Source organism: Typopeltis vanoorti, chromosome 20 (assembly GCF_054136105.1).
Source record: "Typopeltis vanoorti isolate ZY-2024b chromosome 20, IOZ_Tvanoo_1.0, whole genome shotgun sequence".
Lineage (NCBI taxonomy): Eukaryota > Metazoa > Arthropoda > Arachnida > Uropygi > Thelyphonidae > Typopeltis > Typopeltis vanoorti.
In genome coordinates, this window is record NC_143568.1 from 35,798,536 (window position 1) to 35,817,672 (window position 19,137).

The window sequence follows — 19,137 nt, forward strand, 5'->3', positions numbered from 1 at the left end:
CAGAAAAATAATTTCCCAAGTGAAGTGTGAATTTCTTTTTCTGATTGTGCATATTTATGGCTGTATTTAAAAATCATATCAAAATTCAAATTATTTGTATCTCACTCTAGTATTTGCCAATGATAATCTAATCTCGCCATGAATTTTGCCTAGTCCAAGACTCGTGATGAAACATTCCCTCAAAGCACGATTTATCTAGTCCTACAGCCTTATTAACATCATTTGCTTAATTCCTCTTGCAAATATTTCATCAAATGAATTATACCTTTTATAAAAAGTGAATCTACTTCAAAAATCTAAAGACAGAATCATTGGATCATTCTGGGTGAAGTTGCACTTCTGGTTGTGATAAGAGATTATTTTAAGAACGTGATTATTTTGTGTATTTGATGTAGTGTTGAGAGCTTGGTCTACTCATGGAAACATCATCAGTACCGACCTTTCTTTATATAGCGAGGAAGTATATGCTGTTGTGCTTATGATAGCTGTTTGCAGCACTGTTCAGGTGAAAATAGATGCGGCTTCCATTCCTTTTTCTTGCATCCATTTTCAATTCCCACTTTTTCCCTTTTTCTTGCATCCAAACTGTGTGTGTGTTGTATCCTACACATAGAGCAGTTTGGATGCAAGCAAAAGGAAGATGAAGCTTTCTCTCATTTACCATTCATTCTTTTCTGGTGTCAGTTGATTTATCACTTGTTCTTATCTCAGTCAGAACAAATTTTAATTGACTGACACCAAGAAATCAAGCTTCAAGAATAAGAATTCTAGCAATCACTAGAAACAGCAGATTCATTATATATAATGAAGCAAAGAAATTTTAAGCTACAGAAGGTCAAAAATAGAAGATTCAAGATGGCGAGGAATAACAACTGCATAAAAGCCCTTGTGGTTACTTTGATACTTTGGACCTTTAAAATGGATTCTGGTGATTATAGCAATAATTTGAGTCATTCAAAAACAGATCATGTTTGGATGTCTGAAGGTGATGACGCACATCGCCGATGGTGAAGTGAATGTGGAAAAGGTTTTTCTCTTATGGTTTTAGATTTTTTTGAAAAAGGAGTAAAGAGTTTACTCTGAAGTTAGTGTTTAATATATAATGTAAAAAGGGGTAGGGGAACATGCATTGGAAGGAGATTCCTAGACATGTCACTCATACAGGCAATATCCAGTCTCCATGCCATAACATCACCTCAATGATACAATCCCTGTGCCCTTCCTTCAGGCATGACCTGGCAGTGGGATCATGTGTGGAATGTTTAGATAGCCTCCTAAATGCATTACTATCAGGTATAGTCTGGTAGCTTGGAACTACTTTACTGCTGTACTCTTGAAGATAGGGGAGGCTGTGAATTCCACAATGTTTGGTATCCCCTTGAAAGGTATCATTCACATTGTATCTATACAATTGGGGAACAGAAGCTGTAATCCTTACTTGGGTAGCTTGAAGAAGCTGATGCCAAGTTTGGCCCCAAGAGCAGGGAATCTATAATCCCTGTTCTTGGGTCCAAACTTGGCATCAGCTTCTTCAAGCTACCTAGTAAGCAAGGTAGTGGTGTTTCAGAATGATGAAAGTCATCTAACTACCCAATAGTGCTAGTTTGCATTTTCTCTAACTAGGAAGATATTCTGTGATAGCAGAAATAGTCACTGATAACTCCAGCCTTTGGTGGAAAAGGTTGGGTGAATTGACTGTAAGAGGCTGCATATTGCCCATCACTGGCCCATTGGTGGTTTGGCTGTGTGTTGTCAATTTTGTATTGGCTGGCATCATAAGAAAGTGGAATGTGATTTCTGTGCCTCATATCCTTGGTAACATTGTTTTCAGTCTTATGATCCAAACATTTGCATTGAACATATTACTGCAGCAGTTCTTAGTATGGAAACATTCATTCCAATTTAAATTCTATCCCTTAAAAAAGTGTGCAAGAGAAGAACCAAGCATAATTACAGCTGGTTTTCATCAAAATTTCCATCTTGTCTTTTATTGGCTGTTACTTTTGTTCAGCCCTTCTTGTACCTGTGCACTCAGATTGTTCTGTTTCATCATTATCCACAAGATTTCTTTGTAGAAACATGTCAACATTCTGAAAAGCTACTCAGAGCAACATTAATAGGTGGAATACCAATTACAGTTGCACCTCATAAAATACTCAACTCTTCTAAAATGATCTCAGAATCAGAATGGGATCTCCTTGATGAAGAGATATGTTTTCAGCTTAACAATCAGTGACAGGTTGAGGCACATACTGATCTCTATAGGTATCCAATTCACCATTGAAATTGAAGAAAAAAACGACTCTCTTCCTTTCCTAGACACACTTGTCACACATCTTTCCTCTGGCTGTCTCTCCTTCTCAGTTTACCGCAAACCTACATACACAAAAATTCTTACCACCACCCAACACAAAAATTAGGTGTCATAAGCACCCTTAAACACAGAGCCCTAACTATTTGTTCGAATGAACAGGCTCTAAACCAAGAATACAAAATCATCAACCAAACATTTATCAAAAATGGATACAATAAAAAAACTATTCACAAGATCCTCCATAAAGATACCAGTAAGAACAAAAATGTTTTCAAGAATGCTGTTGCCATTCCTTATGTTAGAGGCATTTCTGAAAAAATAGAACACTTCGCAAATACAACATTAAAACCACCTTTAAACCCCCAAATAAGCTAAGACACCTACTCAGTTCCTCTAAAGATCCTCTTCCACACCTAGCACACCCAGGGGTATACAAAATACACTGCACATGTAACATACCATACATAGGGGAAACAGGGCGAACTATCCCAATCAGACAAGACGAACACAAACGACACATTAAATACCTCCACTTTGGTAAAACAGGCCTTTCTAACCATGCACTCCAAACATACCATAGAATTGACTGGAAAAATACCAAGTCCCTACACTGCACCAAAACCTGGTTTGAGAGAAAATTTAAAGTCTTGTGAAATGCTCAAACACAACCCAAATCTCAACAAAAATGATGGCCTCACCATTTCAAGAATGTGGAGGACCCATCTACAACCTGTATAACATCCTAAACTAGCATTAGAAAAAATTCCCACTACAAGAAGACAACCTGGTAACCCCTGGTGAAGTGTTTAGAACATTCAATAGCAACTGAAAGAAATCATTTTGTAACTATCCAGAATATTAATACATGAGGACTCTAACAGTTTATTGTAGTTGCATTTATCTATTTATAATATATATATATATATATATTTTTTTTTTTGTATATATGTATATATATATATATATTTTTTTTTTTTTTTTCTATCATTAGAGGTCAGGCTAGAAAAAAAGATTTATTAACTACGTAGATTTAGTTTACTGGTATAGAAAGCATGAGCATGTAGCTTGGTTCTGTATACAGTTGTATTCTTCTGATGATGACCTCGATATAGAGGTCGAAACGTCAAGTTTTATTTTATTTGTAATTAATAAAATAATCTGTTCAACACGTGTGTTTTTGAGTCCCTAAATCTATAAATATGAGTGCTGATCACCGTGTAACCCTAAAAGAAAAAAAGAAAGAAATATGATCTCTATAGGGATGGTCTTTTGGCTCCAACCAGGAATATCATCCTTACCTTTGATACACCTAAGTTTTCACCATCTGTAAAAGCAGGGTATCTCAACTGTCCTGTTAGACTGTACATTCCTAATCCACTAAAATGCTTTAAATATCAGAAATATAGACTGTCTAAACTGATTCTCATGGCTTTACCACCTGTGCCCGATTTGGTAGTAAAGAGCATGATAAATCTTGTTCTGCAAATAAAGCTAAATGTGCCAGCTGTCATGGAGATCACCCATTCCTTACTCCTGTGCCTGTGGAAAGATGAAAAATAAAAAACAAAATATCAAGATGCCAAAAAAGGAAGTTAGCCACTACACCTTTTGGGAGATTGTTATGCTGCTGAGAAGTTGGAAACTATGTCAACAGCATCTGCAACACCACCATCAGATAATTTCACCATATCTGAACTTAATGATCATGAGTACTTCTCTGTTGAATGTATCAATTGCATGTCTTCTGGTTCTACTCCAGAAACAATCCCAAAAATGGTTCCATTTGATGGGAACCCAAGTCAAAATGGCAAGAATGTCATTTCTTATCCTGTCTGATCTCTTGCAAGAAGAAGCTCACATCCCTTACCTTCAGTAATTCTGAGATATCTAAACACGATCAGATTTTCCTTCTTGGAAAATACACCTCTGATCATTCCTGGCACAACCACATTTCAACTATAGCTTTTGCAGCCTCCAAAAAACTTGGTGTACTTTTTTGTACAAGACATTACCTTCACAGCCGTTAACTCCCAAATCCACCCAGCCATGGAATTGCTCCCATATTTGGGATGTTGCACCATAATCCTCTCTGAGATTGCTTGATTCTATCCATAAGGGAGCATTCCAGCTAATTAATGATCCCTCTGTCACATATCCACTTCAGTCCCTCTCTCACAGATGTTCAGGTTTTTCCTTGTGCCTCTTCTACAGATACTTTCATGGACAATGCTCTGCTGAATTGGCCACTATTATTCCTTCGCTCTCCTCCAAAATCATTAGAACAAGAGCCACTACTAACCAACACTCTTTTACAGTCCATCTTGAAACTTATTGAACCAACTTCACTCGATTCTATCGAAAGAGAGCATTCCAGCTAATTAATGATCCCTCTGTCACATATCCACTTCAGTCCCTCTCTCACAGACATTCAGGTTCTTCTTTGTTCCTTTTCTACAGATAATTTCATGGACAATGTTCTGCTGGATTGGCCACTATTATTCCTCCAATCTCCCCCAAAATCATTAGAACAAGAACCACTACTAACCAACACTCTTTTATAGTTCATCTTGAGATTCACTGAACCAACTTCACTAGCTGTTTCATTCCATCTATTTCTGTTCTTTGGAACAGTCTCCTCCATTGTCTTCCCCAAAGATTACAATCTTTATCTGTTCAAACAGAATGTAAACAGATTCCTCTTTCTATTCCTCTTGTCAACACATGGCACTAATGTGTTATAGGTCTTGTGGCCTTTCGTGTGTGTGGTTTGTATATATATTTATTTATTCATTCATTCATGTGGGGGTTCCTCCTAAGGACTGGTTGAGCCCTCCTAACTAGGGTGTAAAGTTTGTATTTTATGACTGTAGATCTGTGTCTGTGTTCATGGGCTGGTTTACCTGTTCTGAGGGACGAAAAACCCAAGTTTCTAGGTGAAAAAAACCCTCTACCTCCATATTGAGACCGACTAACTCACCTTTAGTTGAATGAGACCAGATAAAGGTGCCTCACGTAATAGACAGGAATCGAACCCAGATCTTTCCGACCAAAGGGCTTCATCTATACTGACTTAGCTTTGGAGGCTCTTTTATATATATATATATATATATATATATATATATAAATAATAAAAACCTTCTTCCATATGCCTACTTGCTCATATTCTGCAATAGAACCTACAATCTGCTCCCCTGCTATTTGTCTGCTACTTACATGGAATGTCAAAGAGAACATATAGAAGTGATCATTTTCCTGTTCTTTCCACAATGTCTTCACATGAACCATGTTCTCCTACATGGATCCCCATGTGGAATATGCACCAGACTCACTGCAGTGAGTCTGGTTCATATTCACTGCAGTGCTTTTTTACCATCTTGCCAAATTTAATGCTTCTCTCTATCCAAAGCCTTAATGGAACCCAAAGTACTAGGCAGCCAAAAAAAAGATCAAGAGCATGGAGTATATTTCGTAGGTAGCCCCACCACACCAAACTTAATGGCTTTTATTTTTGCATTAGGTTTCTGTGTAGATTGGACAAACACTTCCTGGCAGTATTCCACAAAAATATCACAATAAGAAACTTTTTTTATTTTCTCAATTATTTTCATGAAATTTTTTTGTTTCACTTCAAGATAATTACATGAATAAACTAGAAAACAACTAAATTACAGTTACAACTATTGAAAATATGTGAACAAGATTAAACAACAATGGAAAGTGGGCATTTGCTGTTATGCTGTCTGCTAGTTTGTGGTTTGCTGTATACTATTGGGAGATATGTGTGTTGTGATGAATTAAGTCTTCCCTTGTTTTGTCATATCAGCTGATTCTCTGAATTAAAATGTTATGTGGAGCATTTTTAATAATTATTTTTGTTTGTTGAGATGCTACTTGATGTTTTGTTTCTGTTGTATGTGCTGCCAGCCCCAATTTGTATCTTCTTTCATTCTCATCATCTTTGAAATGTTCTGATCGGCATGCTTCTCCAGATCTGCCTGTATGTCCTATATAGTGTAAACCACAACTAATCTCATAGACAACTAGTTTTGTAAGTGGCAGATTTTAAAGTTTAGGAGGTTTCAGGGAATTAGAAATCTTGTTGATTGGGTAGAAGGCAACCTTTAAGTTTTGTGGGTGAAGCAACCTTGCTATTTTATTTGTGATTAATTGTATATATGGGAGAATCAAAGACTTAGACTTAGTTTTCTTGTTCATCTGATTTTTTTGGAGGTTGAAGTAGAATTGTTTTATTAATGTTCTGTTGTAGCCCTTTCTTTTGTTAGGACTGAACTTGGGTATTGTAGCTCATGGTTCATTTTATCTAAGTTGGTAGAAATTCTGTGTGCCCATCATCTCTCTCTCTCTCACACACACAGGCCTCTGTGTGTGCGTGTGAGAGAGAGAGACTTCTTATAGACTGAGAAGCTGAGTGAATTTTGTTCAGATACTTCAACTAGTGTATTCAAAAATGGCAAAGATCTGTTTATTTTTAATTCAACAGTGAATTTAATCAAGGATGAAGGTTGATGAGGTAGGTGACAAAATCTTCTAACTGGTTAATATTACCAGGTCAGTTGATTAAAAAAATATATATATATCATCAGTGTATCTTTGCCATTTAGGTTGTGTTCCTTGATACTGGAGGGCTATTTTTCAAACCATTCCATAAATGGAATGCATGCTTTCCATTGCTTAATCTTTTTCAAATATTTTCACTAGATTAACTGTTCTAACTTGTTTTATAGTTTTTAGTTTATTCATGTAATTATCATGAAGTGAAATAAAAGAATTTCACGATACTAGTCGGGAAAATAAAAAATAGTTTTTTTATTTTGTGATTTCTTTGTGGAAAAATACTGGAAAACATTTCCTAGCATTGACAGCTTTTAAACAAGATTGGGCTAAACACATTATGTGAGACTTCAGAAAAACAATCTTGGATCCATTTTACCTATTTGATTACTCCCATACAATTTTTGCACTGGTTGTTTAACCAGTGCAAAAATTGCATTCGATACAATCCTGAAAATGAAATGTAGATACAGAACCTACCATTTGTCTACCTTGGACCATAATAGATTTGTTGTTGCAGATTCCAAAGCAATTGCAGACACTTGGGGAGAAAATTTTGCCAGTGTCTCAGCAGCAGCTTCATTTCCTTCTGAGTTTTTAATATTAAAAAAAAAAAATTTTTTTCTATCAATGAGCTTGAATCATACAATCAGTTATTTGTATTTGTTAAGGCAGAACTAAAAGGTGATCTTCCCCCCCCCCCCTCACTCCAGTGCAGTAGGTCCTGATGAGATCTATTATGAAATGATAAAACATATTCCATCATCTTCTGTGGATCTCTTTCTTTTAATATATAGAGAAAATTGGTTAATGTCAGACCTCTCTGGTATTTAAAAAGCATCAATATTTTCTCCAATACACAGTGTGGTTTTTCCAGATATCATTTGACTTTGAACCATTTCATCCATTTAGAAATTTGTATAAAAGATGCATTTCTGAAACAAGAACTACTGGTATCAGTATTCTTTGACATGCAAAAACTTTTGACAACACAGCCTGGAGATATATTAAAACACCTCTGTAATCTAGGTCTCAGAGGTTGCCTTCCTGTATCAATTAAAATTTTTCTGTCCAGCTGAGTTTTCTAAGACTGGGCAGTATGCTATCTTGGCCATATCATCAAGAATAGGATATTCCACAGGGCTCTGTCTTAAGTGTGACACTTTTTTTGCTATCAAACTTAACTCAGTCAATAAACAGCTTCCTCCCACTGTGGGCAATGCTCTGTATATTGATAACTTCACAATTTGCTGTCACTGTCATAACATAAGTGTAATTGAAAGACAAATTCACAAACAATTAATCTTGTCTCTCCATGAGCTTCTTAGTAATGGTTTCAGGTTTTCAGCAGTCAAAATGTCTGTACACTTCATCCAGATTCCGTGTTAAGAATAGAACAAACTGTTAATTTAATTCAGTAGTAACGGAAGCCAAGTTCTTGGGAGTCATCTTTGACAGAAAACTTGCATTCCTTTCACATTCGTCAACTAAGGGAAAAGTACAAGAAAGCATTGAATTTCCTTCACACTCTAGCCTCTACTGCAGGGGTTACCAACCCTATGCCCGCAGGCACCTTGGCACCCTCCAACGTATCCAGAGGTGCCCGCTCAGCTATGTAGAATCCTCTGTTATTCTATTGATTTTAATGCAGGAAATTGACTGGCGGGAAATCAGCATAGGAAGATCCCACATAAAAAGTCGCCTGCTTTTAGTGTGTTAAGCAGTTAGTCTTTCTCTTCAAATTTTACTGTTCAGCCAAAAGTCGGTATTAGTGTTTGAGTATATATTTGTGATATCAGTATTGGGTTTTAAACGGTTATCATTCTCTCCTAAAATGCATGTGGATAGTAAAAAAAAGAAAATATTTAATTATCAATCTGAATGGGAAGAAATCTACTGCTTTGTTAAAACAAAAGAAAAAGGTGTGTGTTTGGTATCTGGCAATTCTGTTGCAGTTATGAAGAAACATAATGTGGAGCAGCATTTCAAGACTAATCACTCCTCGTTTGATCACAACTATTCTTTTATTCTGTACTGAGAAAGAAAAAACTATGAACTGAAGTCAAAACTTACATTTAAACAGTTTTTATTCGACCGATAGTAAAGCATATAAATGCCACCATTGCTTCTTATAAAATTACTCGCTTAATAGCAAAAAGGAAAAAACCATATCAGGATGGTGAATTGATAAAAGAGGCATTTATTGCAGATGCGAATAGGAGATTCTTGGTAAGTAATATCCATTGCTGGAAGTTTTTCCACTTGGTTATAATATAAATTAAAGATACCAAGGAATTATATACGTGGTTTAATCCTTTATCCAAATGTGAGCAAACAAAGTTTGCACCTGAACTATTTTCAGGACTGGGGCAACTTGTATATAGAAGCTTATAATTTCATATCACTTGCTTTAGTATCCCATAATGCAAAGTACATATCCTTACAGGTATGTATAATGTGCATTATGGGAAGGATCACTATCCGGACTGGTTTCGACCTTTATTGAGATCTTGTCAGTGGGAGCCAGACCTGGAGGTGATATCAAGGTTGATACCTGGGTCTGGCTCCCACTGATGAAACCTCAATAAAGGTCAAAACCGGTCTGAGTAGTGACCCATCCCATAATGTATACCTTAAGGATATGTGCTTTGCATTATGAGATACTATGGCAAGTGATATGAAGGTATAAGCTTCTATATACAAGTTGCCCCAGTTCTGAAAATAGTTCAGGTGCAAACTTTGTTTGCTCACACTTGGATAAAGGATTAAACCAAGTATATAATTTCTTGGTATCTTTAATTTATATTATAACCAAGTAGAAAAACTTCCAACAATGGGTGCGACTTACAAAGAATCTTCTATTTGCTATCACTATTTCCAGCCTTGAGAGCAGTTTCCTTGTTTACATTGTCAAAGTCATCTACCCAAATAGCATCATCATCTCTCCCATCCAGGGCATTAGAGATGCCACTTTCTTTTTTTTTTTTTTATTATTTAAAAAAAAAAAAAAAAAAAAAAACCTCTTGGCAGTTATTTCTGGTGAAATCATTTCCCTAGGTTTCAAAATCCAGTTGCACAATTGTTCTGATTGGCTCTTAATCTTCCCTGCCAGAGTCAGGTCATAGTTGCCAGCTGCCATCCACTCCATGTAGAATTTTTATACATAGTCCTTGAATGGTATGCTGACCGATACATTCAAGGGCTGTAGACAAGGTGTGACCACCAGGAATAATGGCTACATTGGTCCTCATATCTGCTATCCCACATGAGGAGAGTGGGGTGTCAAAATAAGGCCTCTGGCGATTTGTCTCAAGCTGTTCTAATCCAATCTTGAACCAATGTAGTGTCTATCCATTCTTTTTCTTGGACTCTTAGATGAATTCCATGGGAAAATTTCCCCTTCGGCATTGTTTTCCTTTTGCATATCATGTAAGGAGGCAATTTTCTTCCATCTACAGTAATTGCGAGTATGATTATGCATCACTATTTTTCACTTCCAGTTGTGTGTGTTATCACAATTTTTTCACTGTTTTCTATTATTGTTTGGTGCAGCATGTTGAAATTGATGGGTGTTTGATCGGCATTGGCTATTTGTGATAACATATGGTTATTGCTCTTCCTAAGTTGAATCACATAGCGATGAAAATCCATCAGTTTATCCTCGAAATATCTTTCGGCATTCTTTGGCAAAGAGGGATGTCCTCTGACGAAGGGAAAGACTTCCTTTTCATGAATCTTGTGATCCATCCTCAGATCAATTTCAGATCTGTGCAACTGATGCCTCGTTTTGTATCTAACTCATGTGCTTTGAAATGAAACATTTCGTGCGAAACGCAGCAACCATCTTTATGCAACCCTAACGCATATTCAAGTAACATCCTCCAATTCAGGAAACTTTCCACTTTTTAGGTCCTTGGAATGCTTTTCTTGACTTATTAGTGCTTTCTGATGCAAGTTTCTGTTTACACCAGTATTGCACATTAAACTCAGTCACTGTAAATTCATGGCATGCTGCTTGATTGCCATGTTTTTCTGCAAAATCAATAACTTTGAGTTTAAAACCATCACTGTAACTTGAACATTTCTCCATATTTCAAGCAAAAATTACCAGTAATTTACATGACTTGAGATACGTAAGGAACAATCCTTCATGAATGACTAATGAGAAGTGAAGGCAGAGTGTGAAACAGACAGCGATAGTAGGCCGATAGAGATAGAGCAGCTATGAAGACTTGCATATGACTGGTGTGGTATTAACAAAAGATTGCGCAACTCAATGATAAAGGCAAGCCAACAATTGTTAAGTTGAAATGCTGATTCTCTTTAACCAATTATATCTGAAGCTGTCATAACAACATTCACTATATATTTCTTAGTTTTAACATGTTCACTTCAGTGGGGTGTTTTGGCCATTTATCGTTATGATAGGAGTTCTCACTACCATTTGTGTAGTGCTTCCGTGTTGCGTGGGCAGGCTCAACTGACACAAACTTTCAACCCTTCAGATGAATTTTATTGCTGCTTGTTTGCATGTTGCTTCTGTGTCTGGCTAGCAGGCAGACAAAGAGATGGTGAAATCATTTCCTGGCACATTATATGGCATGTTAGTTTCAGTTTGCTGATAGAATTTTATTTGAAGATAGCGTTTTTGATGTCTGAATGACATCAAAAATTTCAAATGCAATTGAACAAATATTTATTTCTTGTAATTGAAAATTTGGACAAATGTTTGGACAGTAATTTTTAGTTAGATGCTGTGGTTTGCTTGAGTCTGTACAGCATAGGAGGGGACATTTGATTCATTAACTAGTGCCATTTTCATTCCAGTTGTCTCTAATTGCCCTATTTGTTGACACCTATATTACATGGACTGCAAATGTCTCTGTGCCTTATTCAGTGAAACAATAAGACTACTTGTTTTTCTTGCATCTGCAGTATAATGGCTGTTGGGAAGGGTGTGTTGTTTGTCATGGTGAGCGAGTTACTATTGCCCCTGACGTGAACGTGTTTAAACTTTTTTTCATGTGTGAGGTATATGCGAAACTTTTATTTCTTTTTTAGTAAAGTAAAATCAGGGGTGTAAGTTATATTCAAGTAAATATGGTATTACAAATATTGCTTCATTATCCAGATAATTAGGCATTATTCGTACTTTACCTCTGAACATCTCTACATCTGTTAAGTCTGTACAAATCATAAATTCATCTAATCATCAAATACAATTCTCACATAATGTCCCTAAAATATTTCATACAGAAGAGAGCATTCACGTTAATTACTCTTCGCTCAACAGATCACTTTCTTTCATTTTCTGCCACTTGCATTTTCTATAGCTGTTTTCATAGTCATTTTTAATCAGAATTGGCATCAGTGATCCCAGCTGTCTTCAAAGTCTGTTAAAACGTGCAGTAGTTATTCAACAGTCCCTCACATTTGCTTCCAAACTCAGAGAAGAAAAATATTTTTCTTTCGTCTTCATTTTTTTCTATAGTTGCGTTTTGGTACATGGTATCCCCTCATATATTTCCTAAAAATATTATCTTCTGATCTTAATGAGATTCAGTGCCACCACAGTACTAATATATTATGGCTTTAACAACCCCTATGTAAAAAATCACAAAAAAAATTCTGTTATAAATCACAATCATATGGTTACTAGTTATTAACCACTGAGGAGTTAATGTTCTCACAATATATATTTTTGTATTTCTGTTATAATTATGCTCTCTCTCTCTCAGCCAAAATCAGTAAAATAAATTGTAAAATATATCTAGATTTGTGGTAAAACAAAAGTTTCCAGAATTGTCATATAGTATGTGTACATGCATCATTGATATTCTCCACTATTACAAAATAATGCTGATTACACTGCTCTTCTTTCTCACTTGATAAATCCTCCACTACACAAATCAGTAAAACTTCTAGATTATAAATCTCTGCAATCTTTTTTTCATTGTTGTTGTGACAAGCTTGTTAACTTTTAACTTCACTACTTGCTAAACTTAATCCTGTCTTATTTCTCATAAAGCAGAATGTCTTTATTATATTCTTACTTTTAACAACACTGAGATTATCTGAATAAGATGAGATTTCTTTCTAGGAATAACACAGATGTCCACTCTTTGTTGACATATAAGCATATTACAAGTATTGACTCGTTAGTATTCAACAAATAGCTTTTCTTCTTTACTTAACAGTCATTAACTCTTTACAAATCACAAATATGTCCATTTATTGAATACTATCACATTTGGAGTTGCAACAGCTTAAGAAATTCTTAATTCCATTGTAGAAAAGAGCATTTAATTAAGGATCCTTGATCCCTAATTAATCTTTCACATAGATATTTAGTTCCTGCTGCATGTATTTTCTACAAATATTTCCATTGTCAATATTCCTCCACTATATTATAAACCTGTTAAAATATGGATCAATTGATGGGCATGCCTTCATGATTTATTTCTAAATCTCACTCCACAAACTTTGTGTCTGTGTGTAGGAGATTGTATATGTTAGAAATCCTTTGAATCTTTATCTTAAAATAAGTTAATTTGTAGTTTAGCTATAACAAATATTAATGGTTGAATTGTTTTATAGACAGCATTGAAGCAAATGTAGAGAATTCTGCTGTGCTTGTGACTGAAGGAGTCCAGCAGCTGGCAAAAGCAAGAGACAATCAGGTAACTATACTAAAAATAGTATTATATTGAAATAATCTGCCATGCCCTCTTAGAATATTGAGTTTTAATATGCTGCAACTTACTCTTTGTTTCCAGTGATTTTTATGACTGCTTCAGGATAATCACTTGATTGAAGCTTGTTGTCAGTTATGTACTAAATTTATGTTGTGTAAAATAGAAAGGTAATTCTCTCCACCCCCACCCCCACTTTTTTAAAAAAAAAATTATGCTTAATTTTTGGTGGTATAATTCATTTATTAATAAAATAGGAATTAAGTAGCTCACTTATATACATGTTTATTTATGCTTATAATAAAACACACATTTCATGATTTTCTACAATGGAATCATATGAAGGTAATATGCAATTCGTATTATGAAATGTACATTGCCTTGATATATAGGAATGCAAGTTGGACTGGGAACTGGTGTGGGGTTGTCAAAGAGAAGTGTAAGGAGTAATGAATGCATGTATAGGAATGGTCAGCATACAAATGGAATGGCTTGTAATTCATGGGGAGTAGTTGAGTCTGGGTGTGGAGGGTAGGAAATGACAATGGATAAGAATGAGCAGACAGGATCAAAGTATGGAGAAGTTGCATATGAGGGGCAGTATGGGTAGGACTGGTTATAGAGCAAGAAATTAAATGTTATGCTTATTTATAAATGCCAGGAGTAAGAGGGAGATGAAATTGTTGCATTGATTAACTTGATTTGTCCAAAATTTGTTGGAATAAGTGAAACATGGTTGGATGAGTAATACCTGGATGAGAATAGAAGGCTATGATGTTTTTCATGAGGATGTGAAGGGCAAGAAAGGAGGGGCAATGCTGGTTATGATAACAGGGGAATTATGTCCACATAAGGTTGAGATACAAGGGGGAAAATGGCAGTAGTTTTACAGCAGTAGGGTGTAATGGGGAAGTTGACTGAATGAGATTTGGTTTGGTGTTGCTACAGGTCAGGGAATGTGGAAGGTGGAGACAAAGAAATATATAGGCAACTTGGCTGTGTGAGTAAGCAGAGGGTGATCATTATGGGTGATTTCAATCATGGCAGTATTGATTGGAATAAAAAAAGTGTTGGGGGAACAAGGAGAATGAATTTCTCGAGTTCTTAAAGAGCAACAATCTTAGACAATATGTAATGGAGGGCACGTGAGGGTTAAGAGTCTTAGATCTGGTTATATCATCAGAGGATGTGAATGGAGTCATTTGGTGAGAGTGACTATGAAGTGATCACCAAGGTTGTGGTCAGTCATATGAGAACTTCTGTAAAGAAGGGATATATGCGCAACTACAAGGCTAGTGATTATGAAAAGCTTAGGAGAAAACTGGAAGACATAGTGTGGAAAAAGGAGTTTGAGTGGAAAGGTGACAGATGCTTCTTTGGCATTGATCAAGAGTTATTTAACATCAGCAGTGTCTGATTGTATTCCAAAAGTGAAAAGGCTAAATAAGGCAGGAATAAAATGGATGAATGAAGAGATTGAATGTGAACTCTGGAAGAAGGCATTGTGGAAGCAACACAAGATGAATGTTGGTAATAAAAATTAGAAATAAAAAAAAGGAGTACAAAGACCAGGCTAGGACTCAGGTGATAAAGACAGCAAAAGTACAGTATGAGAAGAAATTAGCCAATCAAGCTACAAAAAATTCTAGTGAGTGAATTCTTTCAACATGTGGCAACTAGAAATAAAAATGATTATGGGAGGATAATACTAATTGATGACACTGGCAGTTTGGTAACTGATTCAGAGGATATAGTGGAAGCATTCAATGAGTAGTTTATCAGTGTATTTCATCCTCATGAATAAAAAATCAGGGGAGCTTAGAGTGTAGATGGCACAGTGGAGGAGGGACTGATGCTTAATGAGCAAGAAGTATATGAGGAATTAAGTCAACTTGATGTTAACATGGTAGTAGGACTTGACAGTATATCACTGTGTCTTGAAGGAATGCTCTAGAGAATTAATGGCATCTTTGACACATCTGTTTAACTTAAGTCTTGAAACAGGATGAGTTCCAAAGGAATGGGAGGTGGTAAAAATTATTTCACTTCATAAATGGTAGGGGGGGGTATGACACTGAGGGTACAAATTACAGGCTGATCTTGTGTGGCTGGAGTTAAGGTGTTAGAGAGGGCTAAGATTTCAGAAATGGATTGATTGATAGCAGTATTCTTTATATTGATCAGCATGGATTTGTTAGGGGGAGGCCGTGCTTTAGCAATCTGTTTACATATTACAACAAGGCGATAAATTCACTAGATAAAGGGGTTGCATATACAGTGGTGTACTTGGATTTTTCAGAGGCCTTTGATAGACTGTCACATGACAAGGTGACAGCTAAACGGAAACAGACAGGATTAGATAACAGGCTAGTCATTTGGATAGCTGATTGGATGTCAGATAGGTATCATCAGGTTGTATGTGGAGGAGTGGTATTCCAAAAAAGAAAGGTGATTTCTTTTTTGGAATTGATTGGAATAAAAAAAGTGTTGGGGGAACAAGGAGAATGAATTTCTCGAGTTCTTAAAGAGCAACAATCTTAGACAATATGTAATGGAGGGCACGTGAGGGTTAAGAGTCTTAGATCTGGTTATATCATCAGAGGATGTGAATGGAGTCATTTGGTGAGAGTGACTATGAAGTGATCACCAAGGTTGTGGTCAGTCATATGAGAACTTCTGTAAAGAAGGGATATATGCGCAACTACAAGGCTAGTGATTATGAAAAGCTTAGGAGAAAACTGGAAGACATAGTGTGGAAAAAGGAGTTTGAGTGGAAAGGTGACAGATGCTTCTTTGGCATTGATCAAGAGTTATTTAACATCAGCAGTGTCTGATTGTATTCCAAAAGTGAAAAGGCTAAATAAGGCAGGAATAAAATGGATGAATGAAGAGATTGAATGTGAACTCTGGAAGAAGGCATTGTGGAAGCAACACAAGATGAATGTTGGTAATAAAAATTAGAAATAAAAAAAAGGAGTACAAAGACCAGGCTAGGACTCAGGTGATAAAGACAGCAAAAGTACAGTATGAGAAGAAATTAGCCAATCAAGCTACAAAAAATTCTAGTGAGTGAATTCTTTCAACATGTGGCAACTAGAAATAAAAATGATTATGGGAGGATAATACTAATTGATGACACTGGCAGTTTGGTAACTGATTCAGAGGATATAGTGGAAGCATTCAATGAGTAGTTTATCAGTGTATTTCATCCTCATGAATAAAAAATCAGGGGAGCTTAGAGTGTAGATGGCACAGTGGAGGAGGGACTGATGCTTAATGAGCAAGAAGTGTATGAGGAATTAAGTCAACTTGATGTTAACATGGTAGTAGGACTTGACAGTATATCACTGTGTCTTGAAGGAATGCTCTAGAGAATTAATGGCATCTTTGACACATCTGTTTAACTTAAGTCTTGAAACAGGATGAGTTCCAAAGGAATGGGAGGTGGTAAAAATTATTTCACTTCATAAATGGTAGGGGGGGGTATGACACTGAGGGTACAAATTACAGGCTGATCTTGTGTGGCTGGAGTTAAGGTGTTAGAGAGGGCTAAGATTTCAGAAATGGATTGATTGATAGCAGTATTCTTTATATTGATCAGCATGGATTTGTTAGGGGGAGGCCGTGCTTTAGCAATCTGTTTACATATTACAACAAGGCGATAAATTCACTAGATAAAGGGGTTGCATATACAGTGGTGTACTTGGATTTTTCAGAGGCCTTTGATAGACTGTCACATGACAAGGTGACAGCTAAACGGAAACAGACAGGATTAGATAACAGGCTAGTCATTTGGATAGCTGATTGGATGTCAGATAGGTATCATCAGGTTGTATGTGGAGGAGTGGTATTCCAAAAAAGAAAGGCACCAGTGGAGTACCATAGGGATCTGTTTTGGGACCATTAGTAACATTGGTACTGGCTTAACTTGGAGATATGATGTATAGTTGAAAAGAACCATGAGTAGAGCAATGTTGCCTTACAGGAAGATCTCAGTAGACTCTTTGAATGGACAAGTGAGTGGAGTTATCAGTTTAATGTTGCAAATTGCAAGGTCTTGAAATTTGGTAGGCAAGTTTGGGATGCAGAGTATACAATTAATGGAGAAATTTTTAAGGAGGTGGGAGAGATGAAGGATCTGGAAGTGATGTGGACAGACTTGAAGTTCAGCAGTCACATTGCTAAAATTGTAAGAACATCACAATGGATTATGGCAATAATTAATGAGGATGACATTGACACGCAGAAGCAAAAAGGTTATGGTTCCCTTATATCAGGCCACATAGGGACTACTGTGCACAGATTTGATTGCTTGGTTTTTAAGGGGTTCAGGCTATATTGTACGGGGATACAGAGGAGGTTTACTAAGTCACTGTCAATTCTCTGGAATGATGGTTGCATAAGTTGGTGAAGGATTGTTACCAGATTAATGTGGAGGAGATTTTTTCACAGAGTAGAGGGAGACAAGGGTAAAGCATAAGGAAACCATTCTTGGAAGCTGTTTAAGGAAGATATGAACAGGGGAGTGATTATGTTCTATTTTAATTGTTTAGGGATGATGTCACCTGAATTCTTTGTTCCTTTGTAAAACAATCTTCTATTTTACATGGGAAAGAGGAAACTGCCCAACTGGGCCAAGTAGATTGCTAATATAAGTATATGAAAAAAAAGCTAAGTAGCTTATGTCTGTACATCAATCCCAAGAGTATCAGGAACAAAGGGACTGAGTTTGTTGCTTGGGTGAATACATTGTGGCCTAAGGTTGTTGCCATTAGTCAAACCTAGCTCTTGGAGTCAGATGTAGTAACAGGAATTGAATTTAAAGGGTATAGCATTTTTAGGATCTATAGCAAAGATGGTTGGGGAGGAAATACTGATGATGATATCAGATGATTTTGAGTTCATGTAGGATATAAACTCATAAAAATGATAATGTTCATGGTGAACTGAAATAGGATTGAGATATCAGGAGGAAATATGATGAGGTCTAAGTTAACTTTGAGTGTGAAGTCCCATTCAATGATATCTTAGACCTCATCCAAGCCATATTTCTTCCTGATATCTCAACCCTATTTCAATTCACCATGAACTCGGGCTATTTCATTTAGCAAGGAAAATTCTACGAACAGATAGATGGGACTGCCATATGTTCTCCACTCTCTCCAGCCTTAGTCAACTTCTTTATGGAGACCTTTGAAGAAAAAGTCTTAAACTCTGCCCCAACAAACCCACTGTCTGGATATGCTACGTGGATCATGTGTTCTCCATTTGGCCTGGATACACGCCACAGTTTCTTAACCCCCAAACCAGCCACGACGTCTATGGACGTCCAGATAAATCTGGATACGAAGCTCTAAAACCCATTGAATAACATAGATAAGATGTGCAATTTGGTGTCACTATTTCATCCACATTGGCCGGTAGCACACTTGCACAATCAACAACACCACTCCAGGATTCAGTTTACCTTGGAAAAGGAAAACAACAGTCTCTGGTTCCTAGATACTCTGATTACAAACCAGATGGATCCCTGACATTTGCTGTTTACAGAAAACCTAT

General features: G+C 36.4%; 1 protein-coding gene across 2 annotated transcripts in view; it reads left to right on the forward strand.

Moving 5' to 3' along the window:
* The window catches only part of LOC150095364 (syntaxin-7-like), a 275,749-nt gene that overhangs the window by 178,366 nt on the left and 78,246 nt on the right, over positions 1–19,137 (forward strand). For both annotated transcript variants that reach the window (XR_016550052.1, XM_090410144.1), the window contains exon 10: positions 13,484–13,566. Coding sequence is in view for 1 of the 2 variants with exons in the window: in XM_090410144.1 (XP_090266270.1) it covers positions 13,484–13,566 (83 nt within the window). In the remaining variant the exon portion in view is untranslated. The remainder of the gene's footprint in view (positions 1–13,483; positions 13,567–19,137) is intronic.